This window comes from Canis aureus, chromosome 5, assembly GCF_053574225.1.
Source record: "Canis aureus isolate CA01 chromosome 5, VMU_Caureus_v.1.0, whole genome shotgun sequence".
Classification (NCBI taxonomy): domain Eukaryota; kingdom Metazoa; phylum Chordata; class Mammalia; order Carnivora; family Canidae; genus Canis; species Canis aureus.
The window spans coordinates 22,149,251-22,175,693 of NC_135615.1; the positions used below are offsets into that span (position 1 = coordinate 22,149,251).

Genomic DNA, 26,443 nt, shown 5'->3' on the forward strand with positions numbered 1-26,443 from the left:
ATAGCAAGAGTCGAATGGTTGTAATGAACAAGGCTGTGCTCACCCGTTACATCATGGCACAGGTTAGGATCGTCAGAGTATAATTTAGAGCTGAGTGCGGCTCTTCAAATACCAAATGGAAACTAGGAATCCCCTGGACCAGACTCCTTGAGCTTTGGAGTTTGACACCTACTTTGCATTTCCTGAGAATAGGAGCACATGCAGCCTTCCAGCTACTGAGACCCAGCCTGGTTGGGACTCTGCTGATTCTGATCCGGGCTGTCGTTGCTGTGCCGTGTGCCCACGTGGCAGGAGCCTGGCACAAAGCAGTTGAACAGGGAGTGTGACCAACACATCACAGAAGCTGTGGATTTTCTTTGTAGATAGGCCTTTAGACCCATTGTGTTCTTTTGTAGCCTTGAATGCTTTGATTTTTTAATTTAAAAAACTGACCATGGGGCACCTGGGTGGCTCAGTCGGTTAGACATCTGCCTTCGGCTCAGGTCATGATCTCGGGGTCCTGGGATCCAGTCTCTCATTGGGCTCCCTGCTCAGTAGGGAGCTTGCTTCTCCCTCTCCCTCGGCCTCTCCCCCTGCTCATGCTCCTGCACACTCTCTCTCTCTCTCTCTCTCTCAAATAAATAAATAAAATTAACCCTAAAAAAATAAATAAAAATTAAAACCTGACCACCTACCATATGTTACACAGTGTTCTTAGGGCACCAGGCACCATAATTTTCATCACCTGCACTTCCTCTTAAGTGGCCCATCCCCCACCCTTTTCCCAGAGTAGGTCTTCATCTCCTCTCTTACCAGCTGTTCTCATTCTTTGTTCTAGTTTTCTTATGCTTTCTCTGAACTGCCCATTCTTTCCCTGAGATGTTGGTCCACTGGCATACCGTCTGGTAGAAAGTTCTCAAGTAGCCAGGCAGCTGGGCTTCTGGCAGTGTGGACCGGCCAGTGGGCCTTTATAAATGGAGAGGAGCCAGGCTGGAGGATACAGACCAGAAAAGGACATTGGCTCATAGAGCCCACCCCACCCCACCTTCCCCAGCCCTCACCCTGTGTCCTCGGCACAAATATGGCTGCAGCATATTTGCAGCCCTTCTTGGAGTACCACTCCCCTTCCTGGTCTGAAATGTCCCTGAGTTCACAGCCTTCCCTGCAGCCTTCTCAGGTGGGGGCTGAGCTTACATTACTTACCTCTTTCCTCCTTCCATCACCGCAGCTCCTTGGAGGCTGGCTAGACCCCTCGCCACCAGTGTCTTGGTCAACTTTCCTCCTGGACGGTGACATTAGCTCCTAGTTCTCAGGTTCATGATGCTCTTATAATTGTTTCCTGGGAACGTTAGCATACATATGGATGATGCCCACCTGGTATCCGAGCTGCTATTCCACCCAGGGTGCTTCCCCTCCACCCCACCTCAATCACCCATGTCCGTGTGGGTGATGCCCACCTGCTACGCCAGGTCCTGTTCCATTCCTGGGTGCTTCCCATCCTCCCAACCTTGGTCATCCACATCCATATAGATGACATGCACATGGTACCCCAGCTGCTGTTTCATTCCCGGGGTGTTTCCCTCTACCCCAGCTTGGTCACCACATCCATGTGGATGATGGATGATGCCCACCCGATACCCTAGCTGCTGTTCCACTCCTGGGGTGCTTCTCCACCCCACCTCAGTCACACACATCTACAGTCATGCCTTAGGCCTCATTATTCCAGCACATGCCCCACCTCTGAGCTCAGCCACCACATTCCCCCTCTACCCTGCAGCAGCAGCTCACACACCACTGAGGGCTCCAGCGCCTTAACGCACTGTGTCCTCACCCACAGGATTGCCTCCCTCCCCAGTCTACATGCCAGCAGTGTTGCTCCCCTCTCCCTCTGCCATCTTGGCCTGACTATATAACTTCCGACCCTTGTTGACCTGGGCCGCTTATGGCCACCCCAGCACAGCCACACATGACTGGACAGAACCTCATAGTTGCCCTCATAGTTGCCCCCACTGGTTGCACATCTGGTTCATCTGGTTGCACACTGGTTGCCCCCACTGGTTGCACACTGATGCCCACAGGCCTCAAATGGGCATCAGTCCTGCAAGACAGGGGCCACTCACTTCCCAGTCATTTGTTTCCTGAATCTCTGTGATGACTGTCACACCCTCTTCTCTGTCTCCTGGCTTCCTCTGTGCACACTCACATTCACATCTGCACTCTCAGCTCATGACTTCACCGAGAAACTGAAATCACTTGCCTGCCCACCAGCAAACCCACAGAGCTGCCCACTGCTCCCTCCTGCGCTGGAAGGAGTGTCCTTGTTCAAGTTCATATCGGTCCTTCTGTTTGGGCTCTGCATCCTGTCTCGTCTCTTCTGCAGGGATTCCATAAGTGTTCCTTCTCGCTCCCGCCCCACCATTTTCTCCCACTCTGTAGTGGACAAATATTAAAGTTGTGCGCCTCTGTACAATGCTCCCACAACCATGCCTGGCATTAGCCACTGCCCTGTGTCTTGGCATATCCATCTTTCCCTGTTCACCACACTGCTAACCACTGCCCTGCCTCATCACTTCATACCAATTGCTTTGTCAGAGTCTCTTACAAGCCCTGTGTGGCCAAACCCAAGGACATTTCTCTCTGCATCTCCCTGGATGTCCCCACAGCATCCCACAGAGATGACTGGTCACTCTTTCTTGAGACTTTTCTCTCTTCGCTTCCATAACATCATGCCTTGATTTTCTTTCTCCTCTTAGTCACTTCTGTGGATGCTCCAGTGACCATCCTGGGCCTACATTCTCCTTTCCAGTACTCTCCCTGGAAGATCTCATGGGCCCATACTTTAATGGTCCCTAGACATAACAAACTCTCAGTGTCTCACCTCCAGCCCAGACTCCCTGTAATGGAGGCCCAGAGCTGGCTGCTTATTTGACACCTCCACCTGGCTGTCCACTAGGCATCTCAGACTTGACGTGTGCACCCGGAACTCTGGCTGTTTTACTTTCCATCTCAGTAGATGGTTCGAACATACCTAAGTGGTCAGGCCAAACCCTCGGAATATCCCTGACTCATCTGTCCTCACAGCTAGCTGGTTTCCTGGCTGAGCTGCTTCTGCCCATCTGTGTTACCGCCATATGAATCCAAGGCACCATTTTCCCCCTGGAGAGCTACAGTAGGTTTTTAATTGGCCATCTCATTCCTACCCTCACCAACCCATAATCTAGTCTTCACACAGTTAAAGCGATCAAGACCCCTTGCTTCCACTCTTCAGTGGTTTTCCTGTTGTACTTGGAATAAAACCCCAAATGCTGAGGGGCTTCTCAAAAGATCTCCAATTCCTGTCATATGCCTTTTGTATGCAGTCACCTTCTTCCCATGTACCAGCTGTGTGTGACCTCCATCTTACCTTCTTAGACCCCATAAGGCAAATACTATTACAGTGGGCCTTATACCCTGAATGATTTCACGTGATGCTCCTGTGCTTGCACACAGCTGCATTGTTTCTGCTGCTCATGTATCAGCCACTTGCCTTGCCACAGCCTGCACCCTGATCTAGGCCCTGGTCAATCTCTACTTGGACCATGCACTAGCCACCCAACTGGTGTACTTCTATCTAGCCTTTGACTTAGGATTGGGGCTGGGCCTAAGATTAACCAGACTTCCCACCTCGTGTGTCTCCTTTCCAGTACACCTTACACTAAACTGCCAGAGGCATCTCCTGGGAGGAGAGCTCCAGTTCTTTCACTCCTCCAGTGCCTCCCACCCTACCTTGCCCTAGAATAAAATCTGGTCTCCTTGCAGAGCACATACCAGCCTTGTGGTCTAGCCTTAGCCTCCCTTCTATGGATTCTTCTCTTCCAGGTATTGTGTTCTAGCCTAATTGAATTTCCTTTTCTGTTTTCCATCTGGGGTGTCCCTTCCAATCTGTCTTCACACCCTCCTTGGACTTCAAGGCCAGCTGAGGCCACATCCTCCAAGAGGTCTTTTCTACATCTTCCCTAGAGGTACGATTCGTGCGAGTGCCTTGCCCTCCAAGCTCAGCTGCCCCCAATCATGTAACCCCCAATGCAGGGGTAACCAGTTCACAGTGTGGCCAGGGGCTGGGACCCAGCTGGAAGGGAAAGTCTGAAGCCATCAGTTATCTCCTTTTACTGGGATTGAGCTAAGAACGCAGAAGTAAGAATCTCAGCTGAGTGCTTATGAGGTGCAGAGGGTCTGTGATCATGCCAGGAACCCTGCGAGCCCAGGTTAGAAGAGAAGAGAAAGTGTGACCAGTTGGTAGCAGGTCAGACAGAAGCAGATCGGGGATTAGTGGAGTCATGTTGATGACAGTGCATTTGAGTGAAATCTACAGACCCCTGCCATGTTGCCCAGAGCTGTCCTGAGCCCAGAACCAGGCACTCCTGCAGCCTCCATGCCCTCTGGCTCCCATCCTTGCATTCTGATACATCCCTATCTCCCACATTGCCCTTCATGACCTTATCAGTAACCACAAGAGTGGATTAAAACAACCCTCCAGCTGGGGGTTGTGTATCTTTTTATGATAACGCCCTTTCCCATATTTGGTAGTATACCTTATTTCCCCAACTAAAATTTTAAAATCTGAAAGTAAGAAGCATGTCCTCTTCATCTTAAAACCTTCCACAGCCTGGCCCTACGCCTCCCTTATGATAGGTTCAATGAGCAATTCATTGAATGATTGAATACATAAAAAATTTTAAAGTGTAAATAACAAGTGCACTTTGCAACTTTCTATATAGATTGCCCACACCCTGATCAATTATTTCCTTTGTTGTGGCTTTAAGAAAAATGTAGTTCAAACACACACACACACACACGTGCCATAAGAGTACTTGAAGAGCTCTTTCTAAGGGGCAAGAGGCATGGTCCTATTATAGGGGTATAAATCATTCAGGTTTTTTTTTTTAAAGATTTTATTTATTTATTCATGAGAAACACAGAAGCAGAGACACAGGCAGAGGGAAAGAAGCAGACTCCCTATGGGGAACCCGATGTGGGACTCGATCCCAGGATCCCGGGATCACGACCTGAGCCAAAGGCATATGTTCAGTCACTGAGCCACACAGGCACCCCATTCAGTCAGTTTTTGTTATAGTTAATCTATTCAGTCTCACTCCCTCCTGTATGTATATAACCAAAAACTGAAAACCATTGCTCCTTTCCTAAAATCTCATTTGCATTCCAGCTTTTTAAAATTACAAAATTTTGCTCATTTTTTTTAAGTAGGCTTCACATCCAACATGGAGCTCAATGCCAGGCTTAAACTCACTCACAAACCTGAGATCAAGACCTGGGCTGAGATGAAGAGTCTGATGCTTAACCAACTGAGCGTTTCCTCATTCATGAGTGTAATAATCGCTACTCGTGCTTTTCCTTGTAGACACGACAGTAATAACACTGCATGATGTTTCATGTTTTCTTACCTGTGGAAGGAAAGCCATATGTAGATAATTTTTGGTCTTTGCAGTTCTGTTCTATAAAATTAATATAAAACTGAGTTTATAAAGACTATATTAAATTTTTGTTCTCAGATTGGTCAAGTGTAGGTGAATTTATAATTTTTTTAGTGGATTTAGAGGAGAAAAATCAATTCTTACTTGATCAGAAATGTAAGTACTATAAGTCTTTGAATTTTAGCTGTTGCTCAGATGTTATAATGTGTCAAACGCTCCTGAGGAAAGGTAGGTAGTATGATGACAGTTCAGTGATGAAGCTTCACACTTTACGTGCATAGTCTTAGGTGATAACGCCCCATTGTTCGGTTTTATGTGACATTCAAGTAAAAGCTTTCAAAGACTGAAGGCCACTGCATGAAGAGGGGAAGGAGCCCATTGTTCTCATTAGTTAGATGCTTCATGCTTCAGGGGTCATTTTTCTTTTGAAATATTTTCAACCAAGTAAAATAGAATAAACTCATGGAAAATGAGAGTTTTCCTAGGAAAATCAAAAGATTGCCCACTTGTTTTCTTCTCTGTAGATATGGTATTTAAATTTTGATTATACACACCCAAAACCCATTCTCTCATCTAAGTGGAATAATGTAGAATCCTTTCAGACACAGCAGGTGCATGATACACACATTTTTCCAATGGAACTGGCCTTTGTGGTCAACTTAAGTCTCAAGATTATTAATTATAAGGTATAGGTGGTGATGCTGGGGTTGTTGGAATTTAGGGACGAGACTGGCAGTTGGCCTGCAGCTCTAGCTCCCAGAGAGTCCAACAAACCTTCATGGGTCTCAGAAGTGGTGCATCTTGTTGACTCCGGAAGTGAGGACATAAATAAGAAGGTACCATGTGATACACACACACACACACACACACACACACAGACATACACACACACTGGAATATTACTTAGCCATTGAAAAGAATGAAATCTTGCCATTTGCAATGATGTGGATAGAACTAGAGGGTATTATGCTAAGTAAAATAAGTCCATAAGAGGAAAACAAATACCATATGATTTCACTCATATGTGCAATTTAAGAAACAAAACAGATGAACATAGGGGAAGGGAAGAAAAAATAAAATAAGATAAAAACAAAGAGGGAGGCAAACCATAAGAGACTCTTAACTCTAGGAAACAAACTGAGGGTCGCTGCAGGGGAGGGGGTTGGAGGAATGGGGTAACTGGGGAATGGGCATGAAGGAGGGCACTTGAGGTAAGGACCACTGGGTGTTGTACGGCGACTGATGAATCACTGAATTCTACCCCTGAAACTAATAATACACTATATGTTAACTAAATTGAAGTTAAATTTTAAAAAATTAAAAAAGAAGAAAGTACCATGAAGATGCCCCACTGTCAGCGCCCACTCCCTTCTGGTCCCCAGGGCGCCGCTGTAAGCCCGCCCACCTTGCCCCGTGCCACGCCCACCACGCCCGAAGCTCCGCCCCGCCCGAAGCCACGCCCACCTCCGTGTCCCTCTTAGCAATGACCTCGCGGCCTTTCACCGAGCAGAGAGGATGGCTTGGCGGCTTCTCCCTGGCCTTGCGAGGGCCCTGCCGGGGTCCCTCCTCCACCTTGCGCCCCTCTTCTCACCCCGTATCGCCTCCGCACGCCTCCCTCAGCTCCCTCAGCTCGCCAAAGGGCAGCCTGCCGTTCCAGAAGCCCTTCGGAGCCCTCCTTCCTCCCAAAGATTCCACGCAATTCCACACGCATTTCCATCCTCTCCCAAACCGCAGGCGTCCGCCCTCGCCGCTAGCACGCCCCGGTTTTCCTTTGACTCACGCCGTTCTGGAAATTTCCCCCACGGAGCACTTGTGGCCGCGAGGGGCCGCTGCAGGGCCCTCCCGGGGCCTGGGGCCTGGTCGTCGGGGGTGGGGATGGAGGGCCCCGCGCTGCGCAGACCCAGGCGTCCTGGCTCATCAGCTCCCTGCCCCGCAGGCCTCTTCCCGCCCTTGCTGCCCGCCACCTCCGGGCTCCATCCCGAGGCCGCTGTCCCCTCGTTTCCCATGACAGCCTCCCGGCACACCTCTCACCCCTTCAACCCCCACCTTCACCCCCACCCCTGCACCCACCGTGAGAGCTGGGTGACAGCCAAAGCCACCCTTTCGGGCCCATCCCTGCAGCGCCTGGCTCCGGGCCCTCCCGGCTCGCTGACCCCTGCCCTGCCTCCAGCGGGGGTCGCGGATGCCACCCACCGGGCTCTCTCCTGAAGCTCCCTCTGGGCTTTTCCGCATAGATCTGCGGTTTTGGCCCTCCAAGCACTGTGGTAACTAAGCCATTCCCATGATGCCTTCCCTAACCCCTGTGCCCCCGGGTTTGTGGAGCCTTGGTCCCTGTATTCTTCACATGCCCAGTGCCCCTTGCGGAGGAGACTCTGTAGGTGTCTGGATCATGGTGAGGATGCTCAGAGTGTCTTGTGCAGTGGTTCCCAGTCTGGGGCAACTTTTGTTCCCCAGGGATATTGGGCAATGTCTGGTGACTACTCTGGCGGCCACAGCTTGGGAGCTGCTACTGGCATCTGGCCGATGGAAGCCAAGGATGTTGCCAGACATGCCGCGGTACACAGACAGCTCCCCTCCCCCAACAAAGAATTACCTGGCCTGAGATGTTCAATAGCGCCAAGATTGAGGAATCCTGACCCAGTCAGAATTAAGACAGATCACTCTTTGGACCTAGTGAGCTGCCCAGTACAGCTCATTTTTACATGTAGTTCTGTAAATATTGTGGAGCACCAGACGTGTATAGGACACGGTACGATGTGTTCTACAGAACACCTGCTTCCATCTAAAAGGGGAGAGGAGATGGGAAATTAATGTTTACCCTGCACCTATGATGTCCCGGGAGGCACTGCTAGGCATCAGACATGTGTGCTCTGAGCTAGTATCACAGCAACCACATTATGAGACAGGTGTGATTCCTACCTGTTTTAAAGATCTGAAGCCAAAGTCACTCAAAAAGAAGATTGTAAAAAAAAAAGATTTAAATGTAGAACTAAGTGATTCCCCTGCTCCGTGTTCTCTTCCCATAGTGCCTCAGATTAGGGAGATGCACATTTCCAAATAACATAAAACAAGGCACAGTAAAATCCCTGCTGGAGGGACGTCTGGGTGGCTCAGTCGGTTAAGAGGCTCAGGTCATGATCCCAGGGTACTAAGATCAAGCCCTGTGTCTGCTTCTCCTGCTCCCTCTGCTCCTCCCCACTGCTCATGCTTTCTCTTGCTCAAATAAATAAATAGAATACTTTTTTTAAAAAAGTCAGTGTGGGAGAAAGATACAAATAGCATTTAGAGGTTGGGGTGGGATCAAGGACATCTCCGTAGAGGAAGTAACACTTAAGGCACATCTGGGATTATGTGTAGGTTGTGCAGATAGAGCCTGGGGGAAAGGCATGAAAATATGTGTGGAGGTACAGAGCTGTGCAGTCCTGCTTGGCCAGAGGGTGAGAGCCAATTGGCAGTGAGCAGAGCATGTCTTCTGAGGTAGGTATGATGTACTAGGAGAGGAAACAAGTTAGGAGTGAAAGAACTCCTTTCTGCCTCAGTAACAGAATGACTATAGACAGGTCCCTTAACCTCTCTGGGCTTCCACTTCCTCACTTGTAAAGAGGAGAGTTGTTTCTTCACAAGATTGTTGTGAATATTAAGTGAAATGACATGTATATAAGAATGTTGTAGGGGCACCTGTGTGACTCAGTTGGCTAAGCACCTGATTCTTGGTTTCAGCTCAGGTTGTGATCTCAGGGTTATGGGATCGAGCCCCACATTGGGCTCGGTGCTCAGTGCAGTCTGCTTGTCCCTCCCCGTCCTCTCCTCCTGCCACTCACACTCTCTCTCAAATAAATAAATAATATCCTAAAAAGAACTGTAAATTCTAAAGCACTGAACTGCACCTCTCACAGGATGGGGATTGTAGTAGTTGGGGTTTGTACTGGTCTGTAATTGTCACTGCCATTATTAATTTGCTAAGTGGTAGCGATCCATTGAAGTTCTCTGAGCAAAGAAGGGATGTGACCAGAATGACTTTGGAAAAGTCAGTGTGTCAGCAGGTGAAGTGGCAAAGGGGGAAAGGCTGGGGACACAGTTAAGGGAAGGGGTAATACAGGGTAACGTAGGGTGGAGGCAGAAAAGAAGAAGATGATTCCAGAAAAGGAAACGTTGATGAGAGGAGATTGGCAGTCCTGGCAGTGAGTGGATGCTCAGAATAATAGAAAGGGAAAATGATGGTGGCTTGGAACCAAAGCCGAGTGGGCGTTGGGCAGAATGGGGGTGTGGTTAAGTGGGGAGAAAGTAGAGGATGGTGTTGGAGTACCTGTGAGGCATCCAGGTGGTGATGTCTGGAAGGCAGAGGAAATGCAGGCATGAGGCTCTGAAGAGCACTGGGGTGAACAGGAAGGCCACCATGGTGGGGGGTCAGTAAGGTAAGAGCCAGAAACCGTGGAGGCAGCTCAAGGCAGCCCCTTAGGAACTGTTTCATCCGGAGGTGGGAGGAGAAAAAACATACTTGCAGAGGAAAAAGCCGGCCAACTCGAGAGACCAGAGCGCAGGACTGTGAATGCCAAGCAGGAGGGGTTCCTGGGCGGGGGCGGTGAACAGTGTTGACCATTGTGAAGAGGTCAGTGAGGAGGAAGGTCAAGAAATAGTCACGGGTTTGCAGATTATACAGTCATCCATTGACATTTCCGAGGGTGGTGTGTGTTGTGGGTAAAAGCCAGATCGCTGGGGCTTGGGGGAAAGGAGAGGAGGCATTCACTTATGGGGATAACAGCATGAAAGTCATGTTTTTCTAGATGAGGAAGAAATGGTATATTTGTTGGTTGTGTAGGAAAAGCCTTGTAGAGAAAGATGATTGACAAAGGCAAGAATAGTTGGTGGGGCCGAGTCTTGCAGTATGACTAGCAGAAGTTTAGGATAGAGGTTTGGGTTGACCCTGGATGACAGCAGGGACAGAAGGGACAAGAGAAGAGGGAAGACAGAGATTTTGAAGTACGGAGGCAGGAGGTGGTAAACCGATGGTTTCAGGAACGGAGAACCTGAACATCTAGGCACGGAGATGGAGCCGAGTGTGAGAAGAACAGAGAAAGTTTGAAAACCCACTGTGGTGGGGAATGTGGGACAGGCATCCAGAGAGGATCTAGCTAGGCCTGTCCTCTCGGTCCCCCCATCCCCAGGGGCCAATCACACCCCATCCCGGAATTGAGGAAATCCAGCAAGCAGCACTGATCTAGGAAGCTAGGCCTGAGGACATAACCGCTCCCCAGCCCCACTCGGGCACTTTGGATTTCATTCACACCGAGGCTTGGCATAGCTTCGACCCTTACATAACTCCTCAGAGATTTCTTTGGTCATTTCAGCAGGCAGAGAGGCCTTGCCTTTGTTCTGTGTCTGGGAGTGTGTTTGGCCCCATACCAGACAGGGATCCATGTGCTGCTGGTCCCAGCATGTGTCCAATGGGCTGGACAGGCCACATCCCCTGCTAGCGAACCTGCCCCAGGCATCGCCCCTCTGTGCCCCCCGCCCACCAGCCACAGCAGATAGACCCCAGATGTCTGGCTCGTGACCAAGTTCTCATAAAAAATGGAAGGGGAGGCAGCAGAGGGAGGGTGGGGAGCAGGGGTGGGGAGTTGGGGTGGGGAGAGGAGAGAGATGCATCTCTCACTGCAATGCATGATATGCTGGAGAATAAGAGAAGGCTGCATGCCTCTTAGAGAGAGGGGTGAGGGAGAGGGGAAGGAGGGATACCCAGTGGCCCCTGAGAGCTGGGGAGCAGCTGGGTCTGGGGTCTCCACGTTCCAGGCCAAACTTGGTGAGGGGGTCAATGTGATTCCCCCTTCACCTGTCAGCCCTCTGGTCTGTTCCTTCCAGCCACAGGAGCCTTGGCAAAGATCTCAGACTTCCCATCTCACAGGGGTGGAAAAGAAAAGGTTGGCTTTGACTCTCCATCTCCGAGCACAGTAGGGAGGAGACTGCTCCTCGCATGGGGCGCTCCTGGGGGGCGGGGCACGAGGTGTCCAGATTCTGTGCAGACCAAGGAGGTGACAGGAGGAAGACATCAGTCTTCTGTGAAATCAAAGGAAAAGACCAGACTGAGCAGAGCTGGGAGTGAACCGAGATGGATCCTTGGATGCTAGTGCACCCAAGGTGTTGTTTTTGGGGTACAGATTAGCACCGGTTTAAGACAGTACCACGTGTTCCTCCAGTTAATCTCCATGGAGGCAACAGAAGACATGACTTTGGGCATCTGGCTCCCCGGGGCCCGAAAGTGGAGCCTGTGTCATCTGGGAACTCTAACCAGGAGATTTTCAGGTGTAGGGGGAGCGTCTGACTCTCTGCCACCTCAATTGTACACAGTCCAGCCAGCCTCCCCCAAACTTCACGTCTGTTGGGTGTCTGTGGCCTCACTTGTAGGAAGAGAAATCGTATGAGCCCTTAAACTCCCTTATGCTTATGGATGAGCTTATTCCCCTCTAAAAAGTTTCTGATCCCGGGTTAAAAGGAACCCCAGGGCAGGCATAAAGACCGGCAGCTCGGGGCTGCCCGTTGCGCCCAGACAGCCACAGCCTGGGGGCAGGGAGCCTCCAGCTGACCACGAGGGAAACCACAACCCCTCGGGGCAGGATATGCAGTGACCAGAGCACCAGGGCGGATCCTTGCTTTTCAGGAACCACAGTTTTCATTCACAGAAGTGTGTGAGTGCTACGACTTCTACTTCTACTAATTTTTGTCCAAAGGATGTTTTTGCTGGGTTTGTGCAAAGTGACTTAGCACCGTTACGCCTTGCGACTGTCGCCATAGCATTCGGTACAAACAGGTCCGGGTTTTGCAGTCCAAACAACAATGTAGAGCACAAACTCAAACTGCAGGCACGGGATGACTGCCTGAATGGGCCCAGCCTGTCCTTCTGCATGCAGCGTGCGGTGAAGGGAACATTTCTGCGTCATTTCAGGAGTCTCATCTTAAAATGCGCAACATAATCTGGGATGAATAGCGTGCACCCCACCAGAGAGCCTGGATGCCACGTGGCAGGTTCTTCCGAGGGAAGAGTGTTCGTTACTGTCGGGCACTTGCTTACAATTCTTGTCCAGGCCGCACATTTATTTCCCATGCTTGGCTTCACTTTTGGTCTGTGGAGTTAAACCAGATTTTGCCAGAAGATGAAAGAGGTGTTTGTAACAGTCTCAAAGGGTATCTCTTGCTTTGTTTTTGTAAAGAGATGAATTGTCATCGGCTCCGTTTGCTTATGCGGACGCCCTTTCCTAAAATGGTACCCCCCCCCCCACCATGGGCGAATGCTGGGCAGTGAAAAGCTTGCTCACAAATAGGACTCGGAAAGCTTTTTGTTAAAAACCTAAATAACATTCTGTGTCAAAACAAATGTGACAATGGGCTATTATTTCTATCCCCATAATAGCATGTTGTCACATCTTTGTGCCCTGCGTGACTGGGGCCCGGGCGGAGATGGGGGGGCCAGAGGGAGGGGGTGGGGAGGCATGCTGAACCAGGGAGACTCGCTTCCTGGTTGCCTTAGATTTACTGCTCCTTCAGGAGGTAACTCAGAAGTTAATCTCTGCAGGTGCCCGGCCACAGCCTCGGGTCCACTTCCAGAGACGAGCTCTGCGGCTGCCTGAGAACACCAGCTACAGTGACCTGACGGCTTTCCTCACCGCCGCCAGCTCCCCGTCCGAGGTGGACAGTTTTCCTTATTTGCGAGGATTGGATGGAAATGGAACAGGTAATTGGAGTGTGTTTTCTTCTCAGTTGGGGCTTCGGTGTGTGGATCTTTGTTCGTGGCTGGAAGCGTGAGTCCTCCTTGGAAGAACCGGAGTTGTGAAGTGCAAGTGCGTTGGAACTGTGTTCACGAAGGATTCCGGTCTACACCACCACGGAGGGGCATCTGAGTGCATTCGTCTCCTTCAGCCCTTCTGCCTTATGTACCATCTGAGATCCCCTTTGGTAGACTAAATATGTTTAATTCAGAGAAATGCTTCTAATTGAAGTTGGGATGGATTTTTTCCCCCAAGCATAAGGCTCTCTGCCCTTCGCCCCACTTGGCCCTGAAGTGGGTTTGATGGAGCTGCTGTGTGGCTGCCCTCACAGCCTGCACAGCCCCACCCAAGTGTCAACAGCTGGGTGGGGACGTCGGGGATGTCATTTCTAGGAATCAGAGCAATTAGGAGTGGGAGGCTCTGCTCTCGATCATCTGTGCCCATCCAGCGTGTTCCCACATCTTCCCATTCTCTGTGCTGTTCTCTCTGCCTCGACTTGGCAAACAGTGGTCAGGCTTCGATGTTGATTTGAATCCTCTCCTGATGGACCTCTATTCAGCTCAGTCGGTGTCACCCTATCCTGGCATGACACATAGAGCTTAAAAATCAGAGAAACTAAAAGCCAGCAGCCAGAAAATACATACAATCTCTTATCAGTAAAAACTGGTTTGCAGCCAACAGTGCACTTGGCACTACCGGTGGTCCCTGGTCTTAGGGACTGGAAAGTGGCAGATGCTGAAGCCCTGAGTCATTTCTTGTCTCCCCTCTTCTTTTTCCAACACTTCTGACTAGTCACAACATAAGCTGGAAAACCAGAAGCTGTTCTGGGCTAAATCCTGCTGGATGAGGAGGTGACTGCATCTCCCCAGAAACGCTTTTATTGCATTTCCCTGACTTGTCCGGAGCTTTGCATAAACGGACCTTGGATCCTTCTGGAAAAACTTTTACACCTGCAGCACCTGATCCATTTTGTAGAATGCTGATGAATTTCTGGTGACCAATCAAGGTGATCTGGTGATTTAAAGTTACTCACTTTTCATCCATCTGTAGCACCTGCTTTCAGAAATGTTTCTTCTTACTTCAGTTTTTGCGTGATGAAGATGCAATTAATAAATCGGTAATGGGCCGTCAGAGAAAAAAAATGCTTGGTAGTCACTTTAAGTAAACATGATTGGGGGAAAATATTGACTTTTACTTTAAAAGTACAGGCCTAGGAGAAAAGTTCTATTTCAGGGAATAGGAAAAAGTACATTTTGAGACCATCATGCAACTAACTGCTACCCAGTCTCCCCAGCAAATGGTACACAACCCTAAAACCCTAACTAGGAGGGACAATCTTATTCCTCAGGGCTCATTAATTTTTGTGTGCCCCACTTCCAAGAGCTCTTGAATAAATTATGACATCCGAGATGATGGAGAAGAGAGAACCAAAGACCTAGAACTATTGATTTTAGAGGAGCTGTTTTATTTTAAAATCACTCTGTTATTTCAGAGGGAAGAAGGAAGGTCTTTAGAAGGTTATGTGCAGCTTCTTGCCTGCTGAAATAACTGACAGCTGATGTGGGAAGAAGACTCAGACCTCCCTTGAGTGCTGCCAGGAGAGGTGGCCACCCTGCGGCGTGTTGGCTCACACCCATGAGGGCTCTGGGACCATGGGCTCCACTTACACCCCGACATCTCATCCAGTTTCACATGGTGCACACCCTCCGTCCTGCCCCACACCCGCTTGCTTGCCTCTCGTTTTATAAAATGCATCTAAGAGATTTCAGTTTTGCATGATGGCCTGGCCCGCACATACCAGTGTGAGATGGCAGGCCATAACTAGAGCCCAGCAAAAATGAATGGAGACCACAGATGGAATTGGAAAGGGCTGTGAAGGCCGGTTTCCTTGGAGTATTCTTGGTTATGTCCAGTTCAGAGGAGTTTCCAGAGTTGTAAATAGAGCAATTCAGCCAGCTGGAGATTTGGGCCACTTTCTCATTTGTTCACCTGCGTCCAACCTGCTCCATAGTTTCCTGGTGTCACACGGGTCCACCTCCTCATACACACACAGGCATCACAGCATCACACTCCCCACTCTAGTTGCTCAGAAAGCATACAACCGTCCTCTGGCATTCCCAAGGGGTTTACAAGAAAGGACTTCTGCTGGTAACTCCAGGAAGACAGAGATGAGTCTGCAAAATGAGTAACATCCAGCGAAGTCGGTAACAGAATGCAAAGCCAAGTGGAAGCCTAGATGCTACGTGAGCAAAACCCCTCATGTTACAAGGGCAGTCAGAGGCCTCCTAAGCTTGGTCCAGGGGCGCTCCCCCCTCACCCAGCTACCTTTGCCTTGACACCTGTCTTCATCTGAACATGACAGGAGCCTGGTAACATCGAGAGGGAACAAGAGGAAAAGACCTCATTATATACAGAACTCAGTGCTTTGTGTAGAGTTGCAGTCTTCTAACCAGGGCTGGAGGGGAAACAATTGAGCCCTTCAAAGTATGACTCGTTGCAGAATAATGAAAGTGGGAGGGTAGAGCGAAAGTGTTTTGGAAGGCATAGAGTAGGAGTGGGCCCTGCGAAAGAGAAAAGAAGCCTCAAGAAAGGAGGTATCACTGCCTGCTGTGTCTTCCAACGGAGAGCTTTTCAAAGAACATTAAACCAGGTGAACCTAATGTATATTGTGTTAAATTAATAAGTCCTTTTCTGCAAGGCTGTGACTTACTTCTGAATGTTTATAGCTGAGTCTGTTTCTTTCCATAGGCTCATAGGAAAGCATCTAGTCCAGATAATGCAGATAAGAAAAACAAATCCCAGAGGGGCAAAGTAACTTGCCTGAGGCCATGTATGCAGCAAGCGGTGCATCTGGCTGGTACTGGAACCCGGGCTGCCAGGGCCAGGAATGTGCAAGAAAAAAGAAAAAAACAAATAGCAAGGGACAATTGATGAGTGGAAATCTGGAGACAGAGCTAAGTGGGAGGCAAGGATGGATGATGAGTCTGGAATGCTTTCCTAGTCTACCTGCTGCTTCCCTCTGCGGACATCCTGTCCTGGGTTTGCTGAAATCTGCAGCACCCTCCGCGGCTGAGAACGTTATCTCTGAGTTCTTTATACAAAGTCTAGTGAGTTGCTTAATTTCTCTTGGTTTTCAGTTCTGTCTCATCCAGAGAGTCTGACAGAAGAACCTAGAGAGGTAGATGATAGACCTGGCTTTACTTCTGTGTGCCCTTTGGATAGTTGGCAGGTTCAGCTCTCAATCCAGAAGATGGTTTGGCCAGAAATATGGTAAATACTGGGTTTGGGTTTTCTTTGTCCTAAAGTGAAATGACCAGACTAAAAGATTTCAGAATTTGAGCCTGTGATTCCAACGTGGACCTTTTGATGGAATTCCCATTACCATGTGTTTTCCTGCAATGACAGATGATGAGTATTCAAAGATGAGTATGAATTGTAAAAGGTAGTGCTGTCATGACGTATGTGTAAATTGCTCTGTGAAGCAAATTGCTCTGTGAAATAACTCGTGTTGAAACTCTAAAAGTCGCTAGATTTTCTTTAAATGTTTACATCTAGCCCTAAGTGGAGGTTCACTGTTAGCTCAGGTAGTTGATGGGTAGGTAAGTATATAAGTAGCTTAATAAGAAATCCTATAGATTATGTTCTAATGGAGCTTAAATTTTTTTTATCACTGTGCTTTTGTCATTGTGCTCAAGTTTTAAAATTATAACAGATGACATTTTGTGTGATATTATATTTCACTGGAGAAAAATTGTTCTAAAATGGATTACTTAAGTATATAAATATAATATCGCTGTCATAAGCATTCCCTCATCTATCTATAAAGTAGGCAGTCATTAAAGCATCAACTTGGATAAAAGGCCTCTAATGTAGAATAATTGATGTATTAAATTCCTTTTAAACAGATCAAAATAACAATGGCAACTAAAATAACTCATAAATATTTCAAGTCCAAGTTTTCAGTAGTGTACTTTTAGTAGAAGTAAGCTAGGATTGTGAAGTACTCCTTGAAAAAAATTCTCTTTTTCTTTTAAAGCAGCCTCTAATATAAAACATTTGGTTTCATGATGGGGATCTACCAAGTTATTAATATGTGCATGGGGTTCACTGTGTCTCAGAGTTGATTGCAGAGATTTCTACACATACCCTCCTCTCACATTATAGATGAGTCTTTTCCTTTTGAGCCCCTTTATGAAAGCAAAGCACCATCGTGTAGCTGGAGTTGGCAAACCTGAGCTTGGATCCCAGACAGACCACCATGCCCTTGGGGCCAGCTCCCATTACCACCCTTTTTGAGCCTTTTTCTTTTACGTGTAAGATGTGGATTTTACCTACCTTACAAAGGGCGTGGTGAGGATTTTATATATGTAAAGTGCTGACTACAGTGCCCGGCATGGAGGTACCGTACTCAGTGGATGGTAGCTGCAGACGGTGGCAGGAGCCCCACGCGGGTCCCTTTTGCGCGTGTGATGGAGAATCCCTCTTGCTTCCAGGAAACGGCACCAGGTATGACCTGACCCCAGTCACAGCTGTCAGCGTCCACTTGCTCAGCAGCGATGGAACGCCAGTGCTGGTGGATGGTCCCATTTATGTCACCGTGCCCCTGGCCACACAGAGCAGTCTGAGGCACAATGCCTATGTCGCGGCGTGGCGGTTTGACCAGAAGCTGGGTAAGCAAGACTCCTGTGATTGGCTAGCAGAAGACTTCATTACTGTTTGATTTTCCTTTGAAGAAGTCCATGCAAGTCTCCCTTCCTGGAAAGATCCTGAATGCTGCTGCACACAGCGCATTGCATGGTTTCTGGCAGGTGAAGCTCAGGCCACTGCCAAGCAGGCAGGCTCTCTGGAGGGTTGTTTTTTTTTTTTTTTTTTTTTTTCGTTTTTGGTTTTGTTGTTACCTTTAAACTCATTTACTTGAATCTTTAAAGGTTATGAGAGCTACAGTCGGCTCCCCTAATCTTTATCCTTTTATTCTTTAGGTCTATTATCTCTCTTGGTCATGTGGTTTTTAAGTTTAATGAAAAAAAAAAAAAAACGTGGCCAACAAGGTACCAAAAGAGAAACAAAAATTACCCATAATCCCCCCCGACTAGAGGAAACCATTTATAGTATTTTGTACTATATCCTTCCAGTCATTTCGCTATGCACATATGCATTAGTTATCTATTTCTGCGTAACAAATTTCCCCGAAACTCAGCAGCTTTAAACAACAGTGAGCATCTCTTATCTAATATTTTCTGGAAGGTCAGGACACCACCTACCTGGGTGATTTCTGGGTCAGGTCCTCCAGCAAGGTTGCAGTTGGGCTGCCAGCCAGGGCTGTGTTCATCTTAAAATCCATTGGGGGTTGGTGACCACACTTCCAATCCTACAAAGCTATTGCAGGCCTCAGTTCCTTACTAGCTATTGGTGGGAGGCTTCCCTTCCTTGCCATTAGGGGTCTCTCCATGGGGCTGCTCACATCATGGCAGCTTTCACCAAAGCAAATGACCCAAGAGAAAAATAATAAAATAAAATAAAATACAGAAGCACAAGTGAGCAAAATGGAAGTCACAGTCCTTTATAATCTAATGTCAGAGTGACAGACCATCGCTTCTCTCCATATGCTCTTGGTCACAGGGCCCAACACAGGTACAGGGCGGGGTGGACTGCACACAAGTGTGAACACCAGTGCATGGGAATCCCTGGGGCCCTCTTATAAAGGCTGCCTTCCAAAAAATATATTTTTAACAGGAATGGGATTATATGCCATGTGCTGTTCTAACTTTGTTTTAAAAATTACTTGCATATCATAAACGTCCTTACATAGCATCAACTGTGAGTCTGCAATGTCAAAATTAATGATTGCATAGTATTTAATTATGTGGAAGTGTCATAATTTGGTTGCTCTGTTCCCTATAATTAGAGCAAAACATTACTATTCTTACCAGTGCTGTGATAAATATCTTTGCAGCTAAATCTTTAGGTGCAGCCATACTTACTTACTTAGAATAAAATTTTATATGAAGTGGACCTGCTGGATTAAAAAATATGAAATTCTGAAGCTTTTAATACGTCTTTCTAAATTATTCTCTAGGAAGTTTTATTGTTGATGTTCATCACAACAATATGGGCGCATATGCTTGTGTGCTTAGATTTTCATACCACCTTCATTCCCTCTTCCGTACTCCATAACCTTGAAAGTCAAGCTTAAAAATTCTGTTTTCAAGGGTTCCAGGGTGGCCCAATTGGTTAAGCATCTGCCTTCAGCTCAGGTCATGATCTTAGGGTCCTGGGATCGAGCCCCACGTCGAGCCCACGCTGGGCTCCTGGCGCAGTGAAAAGCTTGCTTCTTCCTCTCTGCCCTGCTCGTGCTCTCTCTATATATATCTTTCTCTCTCACTAAATAAAAACTTAAAAGAGAAAAAAAAAGAATATACTGGCTTTCAGATCCCGTAGCCCAGAATTTTAGAGTATTAGACTGTGCATAAAGATTATTGGGAGATGTGTAGTGTCAAATGTATTTTCAAAGATACCTATATTCCTTGAGTAGTCAAATCATAGTTCTGGAAATTTATATTTGAAAATAAATGACTGTTGTTGGGTGTCTGGGGTTTGGTGGGGTTTTGTTTTGTTTTGCTTTGGTTCATTTTGCTTTTCAAATAATTACTAGTAGTAGAAGCCATAATTCTTTGTGTGGAATTCACTGATTTTACTAGACGTACTAAACTTGATATTGATGGATGGACAGTGTCACTGTATTAACATATCCCACACTAAGATAGACAGGCTATCACTGATGTGTGCCCTCTACAACCTAGTCAGGACATGAGGAGCCCTACACTTCCCAGGAGAAGATAGATTGAGAGGGGCGTGACTGGTAGAATCGCAGAAGAACACAGGAAAAAGTAGGAAGAAGGGAGACAGCTTGCATTCTGTATCTTGAAAACCTGGGTCTGCTCCTTGTAAAGCTGTAAGTCCCACCTTGGGCCAATCACCGTGCCTGTTTTCTCATTCATATAAGTTGTGCATTTGTTGAGGCTCTTATTCCTTTTATATTCTGCTTCTCTCCCTTCAGCCTCCCAGTTGGCCCCAAATGTGCCCAGGTCCGTGCTCTTGAGCAGCAGCATGGCATGTGGTTAAGAGCAAGGGGTCTGGGGGCACACTGGATTGGAATTCCAGCTCTGCTACGCACTGGCTATGTGGCCCTGGGCAAATTTGTGCCAGTTTTCTCAACTATGAAATGGGGGTGATAATAATAATAATAATATGTAATATTGTTACAAAGAAGATACTAGACGAAGTTCTCCAGAGAAACAGAACCACAGAACCAATAGGGTGTGTGTGTTGGGGGAGGCGGGGGTGTATTTTATTTTAAGGAATTGGCTTATACATGTGTGGAAGCTGGCAAATACAAAATCTGCAGGGTCAGCCAGCAGCCTGGAGACCCAGAGAGGAGTTGATGTTTCAGCTTGGGCTCAAAGGTAGGCTGTTGGCAGAATTTTCTCTTCCTTGGGGGCAGTCTTTTTCTTGGTGCCTTCAACTGACTAGATGAGGCCCACCCAGATTATGAAGAGAAATCTATTTTACTCAGCCTACTGATTTATATGTTAATCTCATTTTAAAAATACCTTCACAGCAACATCTGTACATGTTTGACCAAATATCTGGGAACCATGACCTAGCTCAATTGAGACAAAAAATGAACCATGCCAAGGAAAAATGAATTAATGCTTATAAGAGGCTAAGTGTAGCACCTAGCACAGAGCAAGTACACCCTAAGAGTATATAAACAGAGAAAAGAGAAAAAAAAAAGTAAACAGAAGTCTCCCCGTCCTGTAGAAGGCTTTCACAGACCGTGCCCTCGAAACCACTTCCCAGATTCCCCTCAGCCAGATCTCTTGAAAGATTGTTCTCCATGTGCTGCTTCCATTTCTTAGCCCGCTACGATCTTGCTTCCTGCCACCCACTCTTCAGAAGAGTTAAGGGGTGTCCCCTATTAGACCATCCAAGTAGAAACCTCAGAGTTCTCCCCACTTTATTCTTTTGCTTCACCTTCCTGCCTGCAGCCACATCTGGTTCCCTGCAAAGACATGTTGCTGTCAGAGCAGGATTTCTCAGGTGTCCCCTCTCCCCTCCTTCTCTATGTTACCTCTTGCCTTGGTTCAGACGCTTCCCTCTTTTCTGGCCAGTTCCAGCAGTCCACACTCCTCAGGCACACAGATGTCTTCAGAGCCAGCCACTGCCTGTCACTCTGCCTCATATCCAGCCACTTGTCTTCTGCGCCACCACCATTGCTCCCACACCAAACTGCCTACCCATCCCTTTCCCCGTCTATGCTAAGGTGTCCCCGAAGCTTGTCCCATTATGTGAGCGGGATCTCTCTTTTCAAATCCCTTTCTCCATCCCCAAAACCATAATGTAACCCCTCTCACTTACATTGTACATATTGCAGTGATACCAGAAATATAAACGGACCTTGCAGTTTCTTAGTTACCTGGACAGTTTATTGTGAAGTAACATTTGTACTTAAAAATGATTATATACGCAGAAGACAATCGTATACATACGTACAGAGAGAGAGGCACAAACTGTGATCACGAGGGCCCTTGTGAAGGAGACGGGAGGAATCAGAACCAGAGGAGATGCAACAGGGAGGTGGAGGCAGAGACTAGAGCCGTGTACTTTGAATATATGGAGGAAGGAGCCACAACCAAGGAACAGAGGCAGCCACGAGAAGCTGAAAAAGGCAAAGCAACAGAGGCTCCCCGGAGCCTCCAGAAGGAACCAATCCTGCTGACACCTTGACTTCAGCTCGGCGGAACTGACTTCAGAACTCTGACTTCCAGAACTATAAGAGAATACAGGTGGATTGATTTAAGCCTTCTAAGTCCATGGTCATTTATGACAGAAGCAACGAGAAATTAAAATGATACAGAAGTCCGTGAAAACAAAGAAATGTGCATTGCGATGAAGCCTCTGAAATGTAAGTTATCCGATTCTCCATCTCTTCCCTGGAAATAATCCCCACGACATCGAGCCTTTTGTCATCAGGAACCTTGTCCACAATCTATTTTCACTTAAATGGTCTCTTTAACCTAGCATCAACTGTGAGAAATGTAGCTGCCAAACTCCTGGCTATAACAACTTGTATGTGAACACAGAAAAGCCAACATTTGGATAGTCATTCAAAAATAATCAAATGACTTAAAGTATGTTTTGTGAGAACTTTAAGATTGATGGATATGTCAAAGAAACCGTATGTTCTTGAACTTCCTAAACTCAATAGAAGCCTACATATTTCATAAGGGTTTTTTTTTTACTATTTTTTTTATTACTAAGGTTCTTATTTTGTTATAGTTAATCAATATAATACCATTATTTCAGTAGAAACTAAGTTATCTTGTTTAAATAAAAAGTTCCAAGGCAGTATTATCAGATCAGGAGAAGAGTAGGAACACATCTTAAGCTTAAAACACTGCTTACTAATTAGCAGCTCTTTATGATGAACTCAAACACAATAATCACTTCAAACCATTTTAACACTTTAAATTATCTGCTTTTGAGGCAAATCAAAGTAATGGTAGTTCCAAACTGTTTAACAGCCAGATACAGCAATCTGTGAATCCATTAAGAATTGTTCACCTAAATCGGGATTGGCAAACTACAGCAAAGCTAAGAATGGTGTTTACATTTTTAAATGATTGAAGAAAGAATCAAAAGAAGAATATCTCATGGGAAATGAAAATTAAATGAAATTCAAATGTAAACACCCCCAAATAAAATTGTATTGAATGCTATGGACTGAATGTTTGCATCCCCCCCCCCTTCAAAATTCTTATGTTTGAAATCCTAACCCCATTGTGTTTGGAGGTAGGGCCTTTGGGGGATGTTTAGGTGATGAAGGTGGAGCCCTTATGAATGGGATTAGCACCCATGTAAAAGAGACCCCAGAGAGCTCCCACCCATGTGAGGACAGAGAGAAGATGCCATCTGAGAACCAAGAAGTGGGATTTCATGAGACATTGATTCTGATGGCACTTCCAGCCTCCGGAGCTATGAGCAATGAATATCTGTAATTCATAAACCACCTAGTACGTTATTATTTTTATAGCAACCCAAAGAGACTAAGACACGAACACAACCATACCCATTTGTGTATGGTCTCCATGAGTGCTGTCTCATTACATCGGTGAGGTTGAGTGGCTGAAACAGAGACCGGGTGTCCCCACAAACTGAAAATACTTGCTGTCTCACCTCATACAGAAGAATTCTGTGATCCTTGATCTAGAAGACATTCAACAGGGAAGCTCTTGCCACTCTAGTACTAGAACGTAGATTCTGCGCTCATGCTCTGCAAGGCTGAAGGGGGGGTGCCTGGCACAGCCACAGTGTGCTACTTCCTGCCACCTGGGTAGCCCTCAGCATTTTGCTAGGAGTGAGTATTGATGCTCAGACGGGTAACGCCTTTGTTATAGGGCAAGACTTCAAACTCTGTAAAGAAAGATGAAATTGCTTTTAGTTCCGTGGGACTTTTATTTGAAAAATAAATCCACATTTTAACACTACCTCAAATACTTCAATCCATGACTGCCAGATGACTGAAAGTTTATTCTGATGAGAGGGACCTAGAGATGCTCCCTTTTAAACACCATCAGAATGGAATCAGTATTTGATGCTGCCATTTATCACCATTGTCTTCTTTTCCATTTTCTTATTCTTTTTTTAATGGCTACAGTTGTCTTTTTTTTTCTTTCCTTTTTGAACAAGCCAAAAATTTTCCATTATGAAAATTAGCATCTCTATACTTCAACCCACATGTTCATCAGAGGATGACCTAATAGATTAGCACTCCCTTAGAACATAAGTAAAGAAAGTTGGATTTCGTTTAGTGTGTTACAGCAATTTGAACTGACTCATTGTTATGTGCACTCTCCATAAAAAGAATTTTTTTTTAAGAAGTGCAGCTTGCATATCCTAGAATTCAAACCTCTGCTGCATGTCAGTACCGTGTTAAAGTGCCACTTGATTTGTGCCCTTGATTTGCACGGGAGGACTCTGTTTAGTGAGCACAAGTCTTTACTTTTGAGGAATGAGCAGATTTCTTGAACTTGCAGTCTTCTAACTGTGCTCTTTTGGAAAGTAGAAGCATGCCAGTGCCTGGATCATGGGTGGAGGCCGGGGGCAGGGGATGGGCTAATGTGGACAGACACACATTCTCATCACTCATGTGCAGGGGTGCAGTTTGAAGGAAGCAGTTTTCCTTCCCCCGTCTGGCACACGAAATTTCACTGGTCATGGTGAATGCATCTTAGCTGAGGCTTTCTGGGCAGTAGGAGATGATTAGGTCAGCTTGCTTTTACAGGCATTTGCCCTCTCGCCTAGAACTGGGGCAGCAGATGGTTGTCCAATGTTTCGGGTTGTCAGACTGTGATCTGACTCGTTGCCCTGGGGAATGGTCACTTCTGAGCATGCAAACCAGGTCAGTGGTTTGGATTTAAAGTGACCAACTAACTGGCAAATCAGCATTTCGGTTCCTGGACGTGATAAGTTTCTGCTGTTTGAAGAGGACTTGGGTTATTACTGGATTTGAATACTCTCATCCTAACGAGATGACAGAAATAAAAGCATCTTCTAAGTGAAGCTACATTGTAGAATCCAGTTTTAACTGCCTTCCCAAAACACAGCCTGTGGAGTGTGTGTGGGTTGCTATAGAAATGGCAGTTACTAAACCACCTCTTGTCATGCACGTATGGTGCATATGTACCAGGCACTCGGGATCCCCACTCTCAACTGGCCTGGAGTGGATTGGTCTCCGCTTCAGATGGTGAACAGTACTGCTCAGGCCGTGCTCTTTGAACTAGTGCATTTAGGTAAGTCTCGGCCAGCCTGCCCATGAAGGTGGGGCCTGATTCAAATTATAGATCTGGATGTTTTTTCCATTTCATTGTTTTCTGGAGGGGAGGAAGGGATGGGAGTTCTTAAAGCACTAAATTATGCTTGGAACTTTCCAGAAATGAACATAATATCACTGCCTTATCGTTTTTCTCTCTATGCCCTGAGCACACGTCAGAAGGGAAGGTGACAGATGGAATACTGAGATGCAGAGATGGAATTAAGGATGGGGGGGGGCAAAAAGTTAGAACAAAAGAAGGAAGTTCAGGTTTCTAGCAAGTAAGTGTGTACTTACATGTGTGATGTTAATTTTAGAACCATACATGCCGTCGTTTATTTTTTTCAAAAAGAACAGACTCCATAGTTAAGAGTATTGCAAAGAAAGCTTACTATCTTAAGTGTGATGCCACTTTGTCCTTAAGAAAGGTGACATGAAGTAGGCCTTCTCCCAGTGCAGGCTGTTTCTCAGAAACAAAGAAATAACTCTCAGGAAAGGAGTCTCCACTTTCCCAGATTTTAAAATTGCCCATAAAAGTGAATTCAGGCTTCTGCTAGGTACGTAGGAGAAGCCAAGGTAAAGGAAGTCGATTGAAATGATGTATTAAAGGACAGAAAGGAACACTTGGAGGGAGATACAGGACTTCATTTAGGTAAAATGGTGGCAATCCCGTAGAACTTTAGTTGACCAGAAATCTTGGCTGCCACATGGCCAACAAACTGGTGTGGTTTTGAGACACAGATTGCCATCTTTTGGCCACTACCCACCATGAGCATCACAGCTGCGTGGTCCGAGGGGAGTGTGCTCAGGCTGCCCACGGGGAGAACGGAAGCACAGTGATCTCAGAACATGGACATTTGTTTTTCAGTTGTTGCCTAGCAACTCAAAAAAAAAAAAAAACATTCTTGTGCTATCAGCCCATTCCTAGGAGTCATTAAGCCGTTTGTGTTTGTAGCCACCCCCTAACCCCAAAATGAGAATTTTCAGAGAATAATGAATGCCATCACATTAGCCACATTGTAGTTGTGGTTCAAGGCCAGTTTTGTTTTGAGACCTTATTGTTACAGACTTAATCTTTCCTAAAGTGTCATTTTATACAGAACTAGAACTCCCCATGCTTGAGTATGACCTAAACAGTTTTTGGCAAGCTTTGCAAATGACTGTTGCCCACTTTGTGGTCTTAGAGTGTATAGAGATCAGTATGATTCTCCTGAAAGGAAATGTATTTTACTGACAACTCTTAATTCCCACTGACGGAATATTCACATTGTGAACTTTCCATGGCAAATATGTATCCCCCAGCCGGCCTCCCCATCACCTGGACGCCTCCAAGCCCCTTGCTTTGCTGCTGCCCCTTGGCC

At 46.7% G+C, this 26,443-nt stretch overlaps 1 protein-coding gene and 1 long non-coding RNA gene across 4 annotated transcripts in view; one reads left to right on the plus strand and one right to left on the minus strand.

Annotated features, from left to right (window-relative positions):
- FAM171A1 (family with sequence similarity 171 member A1) overlaps nucleotides 1–26,443 on the plus strand; it is a 132,211-nt gene that overhangs the window by 84,358 nt on the left and 21,410 nt on the right. Inside the window, exons 4-5 of one of the 3 annotated variants that reach the window (XM_077897085.1) lie at nucleotides 13,018–13,176; nucleotides 17,704–17,880. The exons of 1 other annotated variant lie outside the window; for it this stretch is intronic. In XM_077897085.1, coding sequence (XP_077753211.1) covers nucleotides 13,018–13,176; nucleotides 17,704–17,880 — 336 coding nt within the window. The remainder of the gene's footprint in view (nucleotides 1–13,017; nucleotides 13,177–17,703; nucleotides 17,881–26,443) is intronic. One more of the 3 variants, XM_077897086.1, reaches the window with a different exon arrangement.
- Nucleotides 21,684–25,948, minus strand: LOC144313800 (uncharacterized). Its single transcript, XR_013379428.1, has 3 exons — nucleotides 25,850–25,948; nucleotides 23,447–23,683; nucleotides 21,684–22,040 (listed from the first exon to the last, which is right to left on the minus strand). It is a non-coding gene; the product is annotated as an uncharacterized LOC144313800 (long non-coding RNA).